This window comes from Pongo abelii, chromosome 8 (assembly GCF_028885655.2).
Source record: "Pongo abelii isolate AG06213 chromosome 8, NHGRI_mPonAbe1-v2.0_pri, whole genome shotgun sequence".
NCBI lineage: Eukaryota > Metazoa > Chordata > Mammalia > Primates > Hominidae > Pongo > Pongo abelii.
This window is the reverse complement of record NC_071993.2, coordinates 102,919,976-102,934,779: the sequence shown is the minus strand read 5'-3', so window position 1 is coordinate 102,934,779 and position 14,804 is coordinate 102,919,976. Positions and strand designations below refer to the sequence as shown.

Here is a 14,804-nt window from a genome sequence, read left to right as displayed (position 1 = left end):
TTCTCTCATATTTTTTAAGCTGTGAGAACCTGAGCACGTATAAGGGCAGGTGATCATGGTGATACTAAGTAGTAAATCATAGTTGGTGTTTATGCATAAACAGTAAACAGTTCATGGCATTAGCATATTGCCACTGCTGCTGCTACTACTACTACTATTACTACTACTACTAGCTAATCCTTATATAGTACTTACTAAGTATGTGCCAGGCAATAGTGTAAATACTTTACATGTATTGACTGATTTAATTATCACAACCCTATGAAGTAAGTACTATTATTCCTCTTTTATTAGTAGTTCAATAAAATCTCAGTTATCTGAACAGTGTCAGAAAATTATTGATCTAGGATTCAAGTTTTTCTGATAGTGTAAAAATTTCTTGTTTTCAGTATAAGGTTTTGTTTTCCATTTTAATCATTTAAGAAGGAAATCCTTTGGTAAAATATTATATGCTCTGTTGGGAATGTAAAATGGTGCAGCTGTTTTGGAAAACAGTCTGGCAGTTCCTCAAAAATGTTAACTACAGAGTTACCATATGACCCAGCAATTCCACTCATATACCCAAAAGAAAGAAAAGCCTATGTCTGCACACATGAGGAGTGACCACTAATGGGAAGATGGTTTCTTTGGGGGGTGACAAAAACATCATAAGATTAAATTGCAGTGATTGTTGCACAATTCTGGGAATTTATTAAAAACCATTGAACTGGAGACTTTGAATGGGTGAACCACATGGTATGTGAATTATATCTCAATAGAGCTGTTTCAAAGCAATTATATGCTTTTTGCCTTCTGAAACAGAATATAGGGGACTAAGTGCAGATATTATCTATATGGTAGTATCCTGGGCTGAAAACCCAGCCCCATTAATGGCACTACAGAATCTGGGCAAATTACTTAAGAACTCTATGCCTCACTTTTCTCATCTGAAAATTAGGTTGTTGTGAGGATTAAATGCACTAATTTAAGTAAAGTGCTCAGCCCAGGACTTGGAGTAAAACAAACACTTAATAAATGTTATTATTATTTTCTTCAGATTCAGGGCAATCAATATGACATCAATTAACTTGCTGTTCTGTAATACAATGGCTTTTAACCTTTGTTACATATTAAAATCACCAGGGAAGTATTTTAAAACTCATGATATCCAGACCATACCCCATACTAATTAAATTAGAACAGTCGTTTTTAGAAATTCCTAAGTGATTTCAGCCTATAATAATTTAGGGAATAAGTGTTACGAGTAACTTAGACAATAGGTGTTATACCCAGATTTTCTTCTGAGGGAAACTATTGAAGCAGGGTCTATAGCTTCCTCCTTTCTATTCTGAGCCAAATGACTCTGGGAAATGATGAAGGTCCTGATGCTATTTTATCAAATGTTGTTGCATTTCCTGCTTGCATAGCTTGCACTTTCTTTCTCATTTTAAGTTTCTTTGGCAGTTATCTGAATCTTCTCCACGTAGGCAGTGCCAAACAGAGAGCACAAGTGAAGACAATATAAGAAATCTGGATTCTCTGTGTTATTTGCCAGTGCTGTGGTTTGGGTTCAGGGGCAGAAGAAAATACAATCTATCATCTATAGCGACTGACCCACCCAGTCTCTCTAAGCTAAATGCAGTGTTGCTAACATTTAATTAACAAGGAGAGTTTGCCACCTGAACGAGAAGACAGGGCTATCTCCTCAACTTCCTGTTACCTCATTTCTGCCGCTGTAACTTTATAAAACTTGCTCTAGCTGAGATTATCAATAACCTCCATGTCAGGAAATCCAATGAACATTTTTAGTAGTGAACTTAACTGATAATAACTGCTAACCACTTCCTCCTACTTAAAATACTCCCGTTTCCTTGACTCTGGGGCAAAATACTCTAACGGGAATGTGGAGGAGCCAAGATGGCCGAATAGGAACAGCTCCGGTCTACAGCTCCCAGCGCGAGCGACGCAGAACACGGGTGATTTCTGCATTTCCATCTGAGGTAACGTGTTCATCTCACTAGGGAGTGCCAGACAGTGGGCGCAGGTCAGTGGGTGAGCGCACCGTGCGCCAGCCGAAGCAGGGGCGAGGCATTGCCTCACTCGGGAAGCGCAAGGGGTCAGGGAGTTCCCTTTCCAGGGGTGACAGACGGCACCTGGAAAATCGGGCCACTCCCACCCGAATACTGTGCTTTTCCGACGGGCTTAGGAAACGGTGCTCCAGGAGAGTATAGCCCGCACCTGGCTCAGAGGGTCCTATGCCCACGGAGTCTCGCTGATTGCTAGCACAGCAGTCTGAGATCAAACAGCAAGTCGGCAGCGAGGCTGGGGGAGGGGCGCCCGCCATTGCCCAGGCTCGCTTAGGTAAACAAAGCAGCCTGGAAGCTTGAACTGGGTGGAGCCCACCACAGCTCAAGGAGGCCTGCCTGCCTCTGTAGGCTCCACCTCTGGGGGCAGGACACAGACAAACAAGAAGACAGCAGTAACCTCTGCAGACTTAAATGTCCCTGTCTGACAGCTTTGAGGAGAGCAGTGGTTCTCCCAGCACGCAGCTGGAGATCTGAGAACGGGCTGACTGCCTCCTCAAGTGGGTCCCTGACCCCTGACCCCCGAGCAGCCTAACTGGGAGGCACCCCCCAGCAGGGGCAGACTGACACCTCACACGGCCGGCCAGGTACTCCAACAGACCTGCAGCTGAGGGTCCTGTCTGTTAGAAGGAAAACTAACAGAAAGGACATCCACACCAAAAACCCATCTGTACATCACCATCATCAAAGACCAAAAGTAGATAAAACCACAAAGATGGGGAAAAAACAGAGCAGAAAAACTGGAAACTCTAAAAAGCAGAGTACCTCTCCTCCTCCAAAGGAACGCAGTTCCTCACCAGCAACGGAACAAAGCTGGACGGAGAATGACTTTGACGAGCTGAGAGAAGAAGGCTTCAGACGATCAAATTACTCCGAGCTATGGGAGGATATTCAAACCAAAGGCAAAGAAGTTGAAAAGTTTGAAAAAAATTTAGAAGAATGTATAACTAGAATAACCAATACAGAGAAGTGCTTAAAGGAGCTGATGGAGCTGAAAACCAAGGCTCGAGAACTACGTGAAGAATGCAGAAGCCTCAGGAGCCGATGCGATCAAATGGAAGAAAGGGTATCAGCCCTGGAAGATGAAAGGAATGAAATGAAGCGAGAAGGGAAGTTTAGAGAAAAAAGAATAAAAAGAAACGAGCAAAGCCTCCAAGAAATGTGGGACTATGTGAAAAGACCAAATCTACGTCTGATTGGTATACCTGAAAGTGACGGGGAGAATGGAAACAAGTTGGAAAACACTCTGCAGGATATTATCCAGGAGAACTTCCCCAATCTAGCAAGGCAGGCCAACATTCAGATTCAGGAAATACAGAGAATGCCACAAAGATACTCCATGAGAAGAGCAACTCCAAGACACATAATTGTCAGATTCACCAAAGTTGAAATGAAGGAAAAAATGTTAAGGGCAGCCAGAGAGAAAGGTCGGGTTACCATCAAAGGGAAGCCCATCAGACTAACAGCGGATCTCTCCGCAGAAACCCTACAAGCCAGAAGAGAGTGGGGGCCAATATTCAACATTCTTAAAGAAAAGAATTTTCAACCCAGAATTTCATATCCAGCCAAACTAAGCTTCATAAGTGAAGGAGAAATAAAATACTTTACAGAGAAGCAAATGCTGAGAGATTTTGTCACCACCAGGCCTGCCCTAAAAGAGCTCCTGAAGGAAGCGCTAAACATGGAAAGGCACAACCGGTACCAGCCACTGCAAAATCATACCGAAATGTAAAGACCATCGAGACTAGGAAGAGACTGCATCAACTAATGAGCAAAATAACCAGCTAACATCATAATGACAGGATCAGATGCACACATAACAATATTAACTTTAAATGTAAATGGACTAAATGCTCCAATTAAAAGACACAGACTGGCAAACTGGATAAAGACCCATCAGTGTGCTGTATTCAGGAAACCCATCTCACGTGCAGAGACACACATAGGCTCAAAATAAAAGGATGGAGGAAGATCTACAAGCAAATGGAAAACAAAAAAAGGCAGGGGTTGCAATCCTAGTCTCTGATAAAACAGACTTTAAACCAACAAAGATCAAAAGAGACAAGGCCATTACATAATGGTAAAGGGATTAATTCAACAAGAAGAGCTAACTATCCTAAATATATATGCACCCAATACAGGAGCACCCAGATTCATAAAGCAAGTCCTGAGTGACCTACAAAGAGACTTAGACTCCCACACATTAATAATGGGAGACTTTAACACCCCACTGTCAACATTAGACAGATCAACGAAACAGAAAGTCAACAAGGATACCCAGGAATTGAACTCAGCTCTGCACCAAGCAGACCTAATAGACATCTACAGAACTCTCCACCCCAAATCAACAGAATATACATTTTTTTCAGCACCACACCACACCTATTCCAAAATTGACCATATACTTGGAAGTAAAGCTCTCCTCAATAAATGTAAAAGAACAGAAATTATAACAAACTATCTCTCAGATCACAGTGCAATCAAGCTAGAACTCAGGATTAAGAATCTCACTCAAAACCACTCAACTACGTGGAAACTGAACAACCTGCTCCTGAATGACTACTGGGTACATAACGAAATGAAGGCAGAAATAAAGATGTTCTTTGAAACCAACAAGAACCAAGACACAACATACCAGAATCTCTGGGATGCATTCAAAGCAGTGTGTAGAGGGAAATGTATAGCACTAAATGCCCACAAGAGAAAGCAGGAAAGATCCAAAATTGACACCCTAACATCACAATTAAAAGAACTAGAAAAGCAAGAGCAAACACATTCAAAAGCTAGCAGAAGGCAAGAAATAACTAAAATCAGAGCAGAACTGAAGGAAATAGAGACACAAAAAACCCTTCAAAAAATCAATGAATCCAGGAGCTGGTTTTTTGAAAGGATCAACAAAATTGATAGACCGCTAGCAAGATTAATAAAGAAAAAAAGAGAGAAGAATCAAATAGATGCAATAAAAAATGATAAAGGGGATATCACCACCGATCCCACAGAAATACAAACTACCATCAGAGAATATTACAAACACCTCTACGCAAATAAACTAGAAAATCTAGAAGAAATGGATAAATTCCTCAACACATATACCCTCCCAAGACTAAACCAGGAAGAAGTTGAATCTCTGAATAGACCAATAACAGGAGCTGAAATTGTGGCAATAATCAATAGCTTACCAACCAAAAAAAGTCCAGGACCAGATGGGTTCACAGCCAAATTCTACCAGAGGTACAAGGAGGAGCTGGTACCATTCCTTCTGAAACTATTCCAATCAATAGAAAAAGAGGGAATCCTCCCTAACTCATTTGATGAGGCCAGCATCATCCTGATACCAAAGCCTGGCAGAGACACAGCAAAAAAAGAGAATTTTAGACCAATATCCTCGATGAACATTGATGCAAAAATCCTCAATAAAATACTGGCAAACAGAATCCAGCAGCACATCAAAAAGCTTATCCACCATGATCAAGTGGGCTTCATCCCTGGGATGCAAGGCTGGTTCAATATACGCAAATCAATAAATGTAATCCAGCATATAAACAGAACCAAAGACAAAAACCACACGATTATCTCAATAGATGCACAAAAGGCCTTTGACAAAATTCAACAACCTTCATGCTAAAAACTCTCAATAAATTAGGTATTGATGGGACGTATCTCAAAATAATAAGAGCTATTTATGACAAACCCACAGCCAATATCATACTGAATGGGCAAAAACTGGAAGCATTCCCTTTGAAAACTGGCACAAGACAGGGATGCCCTCTCTCACCACTTCTATTCGACATAGTGTTGGAAGTTCTGGCCAGGGCAATTAGGCAAGAGAAGGAAATCAAGGGTATTCAATTAGGAAAAGAAGAAGTCAAATTGTCCCTGTTTGCAGATGACATGATAGTATATCTAGAAAACCCCATTGTCTCAGCCCAAAATCTCCTTAAGCTGATAAGCAACTTCAGCAAAGTCTCAAGATACAAAATCAATGTACAAAAATCACAAGCATTCTTATACATCAATAACAGACAAACAGAGAGCCAAATCATGAGTGAACTCCCATTCACAATTGCTTCAAAGAGAATAAAATACCTAGGAATCCAACTTACAAGGGATGTGAAGGACCTCTTCAAGGAGAACTACAAACCACTGCTCAACGAAATAAAAGAGGATACAAACAAATGGAAGAACATTCCATGCTCATGGGTAGGAAGAATCAATATCATGAAAATGGCCATCCTTCCCAAGGTAATTTACAGATTCAATGCCATCCCCATCAAGTTACCAATGACTTTCTTCACAGAATTGGAAAAAACTACTTTAAAGTTCATATGGAACCAAAAAAGAGCCCGCATTGCCAAGTCAATCCTAAGCCAAAAGAACAAAGCTGGAGAAATCACGCTACCTGACTTCAAACTATACTACAAGGCTACAGTAACCAAAACAGCATGGTACTGGTACCAAAACAGAGATATAGATCAATGGAACAGAACAGAGCCATCAGAAATAATGCCACATATCTACAACTATCTGATCTTTGACAAACGTGACAAAAACAAGAAATGGGGAAAGGATTCCCTATTTAATAAATGGTGCTGGGAAAACTGGCTAGCCATATGTAGAAAGCTGAAACTGGATCCCTTCCTTACACCTTATACAAAAATCAATTCAAGATGGATTAAAGACTTAAATGTTAGACCTAAAACCATAAAAACCCTAGAAGAAAACCTAGGCAATACCATTCAGGACATAGGCATGGGCAAGGACTTCATGTCTAAAACACCAAAAGCAATGGCAACAAAAAAGCCAAAATTGACAAATGGGATCTAATTAAACTAAAGAGCTTCTGCACAGCAAAGGAAACTACCATCAGAGTGAACAGGCAACCTACAAAATGGGAGAAAATTTTCACAACCTACTCATCTGACAAAGGGCTAATATCCAGAATCTACAATGAACTCCAACAAATTTACAAGAAAAAAACAAACAACCCCATCAAAAAGTGAGCGAAGGACATGAACAGACACTTCTCAAAAGAAGACATTTATGCAGCCAAAAAACACACGAAAAAATGCTCACCATCACTGGCCATCAGAGAAATGCAAATCAAAACCACAATGAGATACCATCTCACACCAGTTAGAATGGCAATCATTAAAAAGTCAGGAAACAACAGGTGCTGGAGAGGATTGGAGAAATAGGAACACTTTTACACTGTTGGTGGGACTGTAAACTAGTTCAACCCTTGTGGAAGTCAGTGTGGCGATTCCTCAGGGGTCTAGAACTAGAAATTCCATTTGACCCAGCCATCCCATTACTGGGTATATACCCAGAGGACTATAAATCATGCTGCTATAAAGACACATGCACACGTATGTTTATTGCAGCATTATTCACAATAGCAAAGACTTGGAACCAACCCAAATGTCCAACAATGATAGACTGGATTAAGAAAATGTGGCACATATACACCATGGAATACTATGCAGCCATAAAAAATGATGAGTTCATGTCCTTTGTAGGGACATGGATGAAACTGGAAATCATCATTCTCAGTAAACTATCACAAGAACAAAAAACCAAACACCGCATATTCTCACTCATAGGTGGGAACTGAACAATGAGAACACATGTACACAGGAAGGGGAACATCACACTTTGGGGACTGTTGTGGGGTGGGGGGAGGGGGGAGGGATAGCATTGGGAGATATACCTAATGCTAGATGACGAGTTGGTGGGTGCAGCGCACCAGCATGGCACATGTATACATATGTAACTTACCTGCACGTTGCGCACATGTACCATAGAGCCTAAAGTATAATAATAATAATAATAATAATAATAATAATAATAATAAAAAGAAAAAAAATACTCCAACGGGTACTTCTCTGTCCCTCCTCTAGTTTCTCCTCCTCTACCAAGCCATTCAAAGCAATTTCTCAAGACTTGGTGCTTGGGGTCTCTCCTCATCTTATTCTCTGCCTTCTCCCTAGGCAGTTTCATGCACACCCATGGCTTCAACTATGCTTATTTACTGTGCCACAAACCATGCACCTAGCTGCCCATTTAATTGCCTTATTTAGAGATATCTCAAAGGCATATCAACTTCAACATGCCCCAAACCAAATACATGACGAAATGATAACCTGAGCTCAGTGTCTAGGTACCAGGCCTTCTTATCATGAGTACTATCTTTCCAGGCAGCCTAGCTACAAGTTTATTCAGTTAGGGCTCACAGGGACCAGGTGTATTGTGAGGTCAACAGTGGTAAAGTTGGCCAGGAAACAGTTCCGAGGAACATCTTCAAACAGATAGCTTCTCCAATTGATCAGAATGATACTTTTAACTGCTTAAACTAAATGCCCAATTTAGGGTCGCTGGGGCTACCCCAGCTGGGGCCAGCCTGGTGACTGACAGTGTGGTATTTAGCTGAGAGGCAGTGTGGTTATTTAGCTGAGAGGCAGTCTGGAGAGACGAATTCAAGCCAAAGTCAGCTGGAAAAGTTGAATGTCAGGAAGAACAAACGCAAAGGGCCTCAGGTGGGACTGGAGTTCAGAATAGTGGCAACGAGTTAGTGGTGAGCAGGTAATATGGGTCCAGAGCCATTGTTCTGGGTAACCCTACGACATCTGTGTCTCCTCTTTGTTGCTCAGGGATTCATGATGCATGGGTGTGTCAGGTTGGTTTAAAGGATTAGAAGCAAGTCATTACATTTACATTAGTTTAGGAGTCTAAGATAAAGTTCAATGCTGGGTTTAGGTTTAGAAACCTTCCAGAGCACTTTTGTTAAAAACAAAAAACAAAAAACAAAAAACTACTGCAGCAGGAAAAAAAAATCAACAAAATAAACATTTTTCTTATTTGCCTGAAATTATACTAACCTTTCATACTTTTGAAAACCAAATGACCCAGGACAATGGGTTGTGGGGAGAAAATTAAGTTATTTCCCTGTGAGTTCACAAACAGCTTAAGTGTTTGGGTTTGAATTATTTCCTCCATCAGACATGGTTTTATGATTTTATCAAATTATCTAAAATGTGTTTCACCTAAAGTATGATTGCTGGCTCCACATTTAACTTTATAAGAATGCGCCAAACTATTTCCAAAGTGGCTGTACCATTTTGCATTCCCATCAGCAATGAATAAGTTTCTATTGCTCAGCATCCTTTCCAACATTTGTTAATGTCTTGTCTTTTCTTTCCTTTAGTTTTGGATTTTAGCCATTCTAATAGGTGTGTAGCACTGTTTCATTGTGGTTTTAATTTGCATTTCTCTACTGACAAATCAATAGAGAATGACATGACAATATTGAGCATCTTTTCATGTGTTCATTTCCCATCCATATACATTCTTGAGTGAAGTGTCTGTTCAAATCATTTCCCCATGTTTAATTGGGTTTTCTTAAGTTGTAAGAATTCCACTTTATATATTCAACATATATATACATATATATATATGTTTATATATTTAAGATACAAATTCTTTGTTGACTACGTGGAATAGTTGCCTAGCTTCTGGATGTCTTCCTAGTCACTGTGAATTTCCAGTTATTCATGAGCAGTTCCTCAGGAGACCAATAAGAGCAAATAGAGCAGCCACTTACCTCTGAACCTGTAACTTTATTGGGGTGCTTGTAAACCCTTGCCCATGTCGAAGAGATTTAATCTGTTTCCAAGTTCGTAATATACTGCGTAGTAGGGAGAGGTCCTTTCCCCTTTCTAAGTCATACATCTGTTTTGTATTACTACAACAAAAATGGCAGAGCAAAAATTTGTCAGTGGATTAGAACTAAAAGCCTTCAAAAGTGGCATGGAAGAATGTATTGCAATAACTCTTCTGAACTCCCTCCCCACCTTGTTCTTTTCATTTTATACACATCTGAACCCCATCTTACTATATTTTATGTTACCCACTGCAATTCCATTAAAAATTTGTTCCTTTATGACTTAATGGCTCTTCACTATTCAAAAGTGCCCTGCTAAAATGCAAATGCTTCTGAGAAAGGAAATAGCCTAGCTAGAATTCTACGAGATTTTTTTTTTCTTTTTTGAGAGAGTCTCGGTCTGTTGCCCAGGCTGGAGTGCTACGGCACGATCTCAGCTCACTGCAACCTCCATCTCCCGGGTTCAAGTGATTCTCCTGCCTCAGTCTCCCAAGTAGCTGGGACCATAGGCATGTGCCACCATGCCTGGCTAATTGTTGTATTTTAGTAGAGATGGGGTTTTACCATGTTCGGCACACTGGTCTCAAACTTCTGACCTCAAGTGATCTGCCTGCCTCAGTCTCCTAAAGCACTGGGGTTAAAAGCATGAGCCACTGAGCCCTGCCAGAACTCTACAAGATTCTGAAGTACCAAAGAGAGAAGAGCAATGGTGGAAGAAAGGAGCAATAAAAGAAAGGGAGTGGAAAGCCCCTATGTTTTGATAATTGTGCTTGCTATCTATTCAGATTTAGTCAATTTCTGGTTGGCACTTCACTATTTACAAAAAAGAAGATGCAAACCAGCTGCTGCATGTCCCTTCCAATACTTTGGTGCAGTGTGATGCTCCCACAACTTTTGCCACCTAAGTTCTATTTGGATGGTTCCAAAGCCACTGGTGAGGGATTGGCTTAGATTAAGGATGCCAAAATCTCAAGAGGTCTTGATAGGAAAGGATGGTGGTAGCCTAGCACCATAGAGTTTGAGTCACTCTAAGAAAGTGCTGGGGAGGGATTCTTACTTAGTTAGAGTGCATGAAGGCAGAAAATATGCATTTCAGGGCCGAGCATGGTGGTGCATGCCTATAATCTCAGCATTTTAGAGGCCAAGGTGGGGTGGATCACTTGACCCCAGAAGTTGAAGACCAGCCTGGGCAACATGGTGAAACCCTGTCTCTACAAAAGTAACAAAAACTAGCCAGGCATGATGGTGCACACTTGTAGTCCCAGCTACTCAGGGGACTGAGGTGGGAGGACCACTTGAGACTAGAAGGTTGGGACTGCAGTGAGCTATGATTGTGCCACTGAGCTCCAGGCCAGGCAGCAGAGGGAGACCTTGTCTCAAAAAAAAAATATGTATTTCAAAACTCAGTGTATATCTATCACTTCCTCAGTACAGCCTTGCTTGAAAACCCCCACAACAAAGTTAAATTTTCTTATATCTCTTCATGCTTTTCCTTTTAAATATTCATCACACTTGTAATAAGTCATTCAATGTCTGTTTCCCCGTGTGATTTCAAGGTTCAGGGTACTTCAGGATAACAGGTGTATATTGTAAATGTTACCAACATTTTTTGTAAGCCTCCATTACCTCCCAATCCACTCACATAGCTGAAGTGTGAAACAAGAATTCTTAAAGGAGTGTGGTCATTTTGAGTAAATGCCATTAAGTGTGATGCAGTAGAAAGGATAGCAAGATACTTGGAGTCAGACAAACCCAGTGTTAACTGTGGTTCTCCAACTTACTTAAGGAAACTGCTTAAGTGTTCTGGGTCTTCATATGCTCAATTTTTCTTCAACCTCCTGACACCTATTTGAATGAAGTACCTCTAAACTGAAAGCAATGGATCAAATTATTAATCAGAAAATAATAAAATAAATACACTATTCTCCATATATTTCCAGATTTTCTGGAAATTGTATAATGTATTTATTACACTTTTTTCAGGTTAACAATTAGAATATTGCTTCAAATTTAGAGGTACTTTGCCTGATAGGCTAATAATCATAGTTTTAGAATATTGAAGTAACATACTGTTTTAAAAAAGTTTCTTCTGTGTTTCATAACTTTGCAAACACGTTATATTAGTATGTTAAATTACACTAATCAACACATTGTATTAGTATGTTAAGTTACACTAATTAATTTCTAATGTTAAACCATCCTTGCATTCCTTGGATTATTCCAATTTGGAATTAATCCAAATTTGGTTAATTCCAAATTGGAATAATCCAAATTTGGTTATAATGTATTATTTGATAAAATTCTGTTTAGTACATTAGTATCTATGTTCATGAGTGAAATTCAGTTGCAATATTTTGATACGGTTGCCGGGTTTCAATTTCAAGGATACTGTAACCTCATTAAACGAGCTGAAAATGTAGCCTCTTTTTCTTTTATTTGAAAGAGTTTGTGAAGAATAGTAGTTATCTTTAAATAAGAGGTTGTGAAACTTTTTTGTGCATCAGAATCACCTGGAGGGCTTGGTAAACACAGATTGCCAGGCCCTACCTGTAGAGTTCCCAATTCAGTGGTCTGTGGTAGACCTGATAATGTGCATTTCTAACAAACTCCCAGGTGAAGGTGATGATGCTGGTCTGGGGACCACACTTTGAGACCCACTGCTTTAAACGTTCTAGAAAGTACTCTAGTCATCTGAGCCTGGAGTTTTCTTTGCAGAAAGGTTTCAAATTAATGGTTTGATTTCTTTAACAATTATTGAATTACTTAAGGTTTTTTTTTCTTGTCTTTCACTTCTTGAATATGTTTGATTAGTTGTATTTTGTGTAGATTTGTCTTTTCCATATAAATGTTTACATTCTTTAGCATAGTTATTTAAAATATACAGCATCTATAGTAATGTTCCTTTTCCTTTCCTGACATTGTATATTTGTGCTGTTTCACTTTTTCCACTTGATCAGCTTTCCCAGAGTTTATCAATTTTTATCCAACTTTTGAGTGTATTGATTTTCTCTATTATAGTTTTATTATTAATTTGTTTATCTCTTTGTTATTTCATTCCTCTTACCCTTTATCCTAATTTCTTTTCTTTCTCTCTATCTTCTCCTTTTGAATCTCCTCCACTGAATATGTTGTTCCACTTAATGGTGTTCCACAGGTCTCTTAGGCTCTGTTAGTGTTTCTTCAATCTTTTTTTCTTTCTGTTGCTCAAATTCAATGATTTACATTGTCCTATCTACAAGATCACTAATTCTTTCTTCTGCCTGCTGTAATCTGCCTTTGAATCTCTCTAGTGACTTTTTCATTTCAGTTACACTTTTCAGCTTCATTCTCTTTTTTAATTTTCTATCTCTTTATTGTTACTTCCATTTTGTTTATAAGTGGTTTATTTAATTAATTAATTAATTTATTTATTTACTGAGACAGAGTCTCACTCTGTCACCCAGGCTGGAATGTAGTGGCACAATCTCAGCTCACTGCGAGCTCTGCCTCCCAGGTTCTAGCAATTCTCCCACCTCAGCCTCCAGAGTAGCTGGGACTATAGGTGCACACCATGATACTTGGCTAATTTTTGTATTTTTAGTACAGATGGGGTTTCACCATGTTAACTAGGCTGGTCTTGAACTCCTGGCCTCAAGAAATCTGCTCACCTCAGCCTCTCAAAGTGCTGGGATTACAGGCTTGGAGCCAATGCGCCCGGCCTATTTTGTTTATGCATGGTTTAACGTACGGTTTTCTTGACTTTCTTGACATCTTTCTTTAGTTCTTTGAGCATCTTTATGACAGTTGTTTTCAAGTCTTTATCTGGTAGATCTGCCATCGAGTAGGTCTTTATCTAGTAGGTTTTTTTTTTTTTTGGCATAATTTCTGTTGATTTCTTCTTTTCCTTTGAGTTGGCCATACTTTCCTGTTTCTTTGTACACCTTTGTGTTTTTTTGTTGTTGAAAACTGGATATTTGAATCTAATAATGTGGTAACTCTAGAAATCACATTGTCCTCCTTTCCCAGGGCTTGCTGTTTTTTGTTATTGTTATTATTTTTTTTTAAATCATGGCCAGGTGTGGTGGCTCACACCTGTAATCCCAGGACTTTGGGAGGCCAAGGCAGGTGGGTCACCTGAGGTCAGGAGTTTGAGACCAGCCTGGCCAACATGGTGAACCCCTGTCTCTACTAAAAATACAAAAATTAGCCAGGCGTGGTGGCACGCACCTGTAGTCCCAGCTACTCGGGAGGCTGAGGCAGGAGAATTGCTTGAACCCAGGAAGTGGAGGTTGCAGTGAGCCGAGATCGTGCCACTGCACTCTAGCCTGGGTGACAGAGCAAGACTGTCTCAAAAAAAAAAAAAAAATCATTGTCAGCTGTCTCTGTGCCCAGGATCAGGCTGAGGTATAAACATAAGTTCCTCTCCAGTCTTTTCTGAGTTGATGCCTTTCCCTGGGTATGTGTGGTCAATTCCTAATTTTTCCTGTATATGCAGTTGCTTTTAAATGTCATAGTCTTTAATATCTGGCTCCCAAAAGAGGAAAAAGAAATAATGAAGAGGAGGAGAAGGGGCACCAGCCTTTTAAATCCTCTGGAAGTCACCTTAGCCAGAGATAGAGGGGCTTGCAACAACGGGGAAAAGTACAACAATAATGGTCCCCCTCTCATTGCACCTCTGTGATTAGAAGTAAGCAGTGATCAGAGCACAGGTCCCCAATATTTGTAGGATAAGGTCCTTTTTGCTTACCTTGGGCTCCTGAAAAATATGTGTGGGTTACTGCAGGAACATGTACACAGCTGCCTGCCATGGGGCTGAGGGGCAGGGGTGGGGGGATAGCTGCTACTGTGCTAAGAGCTGACACTGACCAAAATTAACCCCAATTTACCACCCAAGCCTTCCTCTGGATGCTGCAAGCCTTCAATAGACTCCAGAGTTCCAAAATACAGGCTTTTCATATCCATGAGTTCTGCATCTACAGATTAACCAAACTCAGATTTAAAACATTTTTAAAAAGCCAATAAAAATAACAATACAAGAGTAAAAAATAATGTGAATAAACAAACACAGTAGAACAACTATGTACATAGCATTTACATTGTAGTGG

At 39.9% G+C, this 14,804-nt stretch overlaps 1 protein-coding gene across 1 annotated transcript in view; it reads right to left on the bottom strand.

Moving 5' to 3' along the window:
- CC2D2B (coiled-coil and C2 domain containing 2B) overlaps positions 1 to 14,804 on the bottom strand; it is a 138,137-nt gene that overhangs the window by 70,142 nt on the left and 53,191 nt on the right. The window contains 1 exon segment of the mRNA XM_063727676.1: positions 9,661 to 9,801. Coding sequence (XP_063583746.1) covers positions 9,661 to 9,801 — 141 coding nt within the window.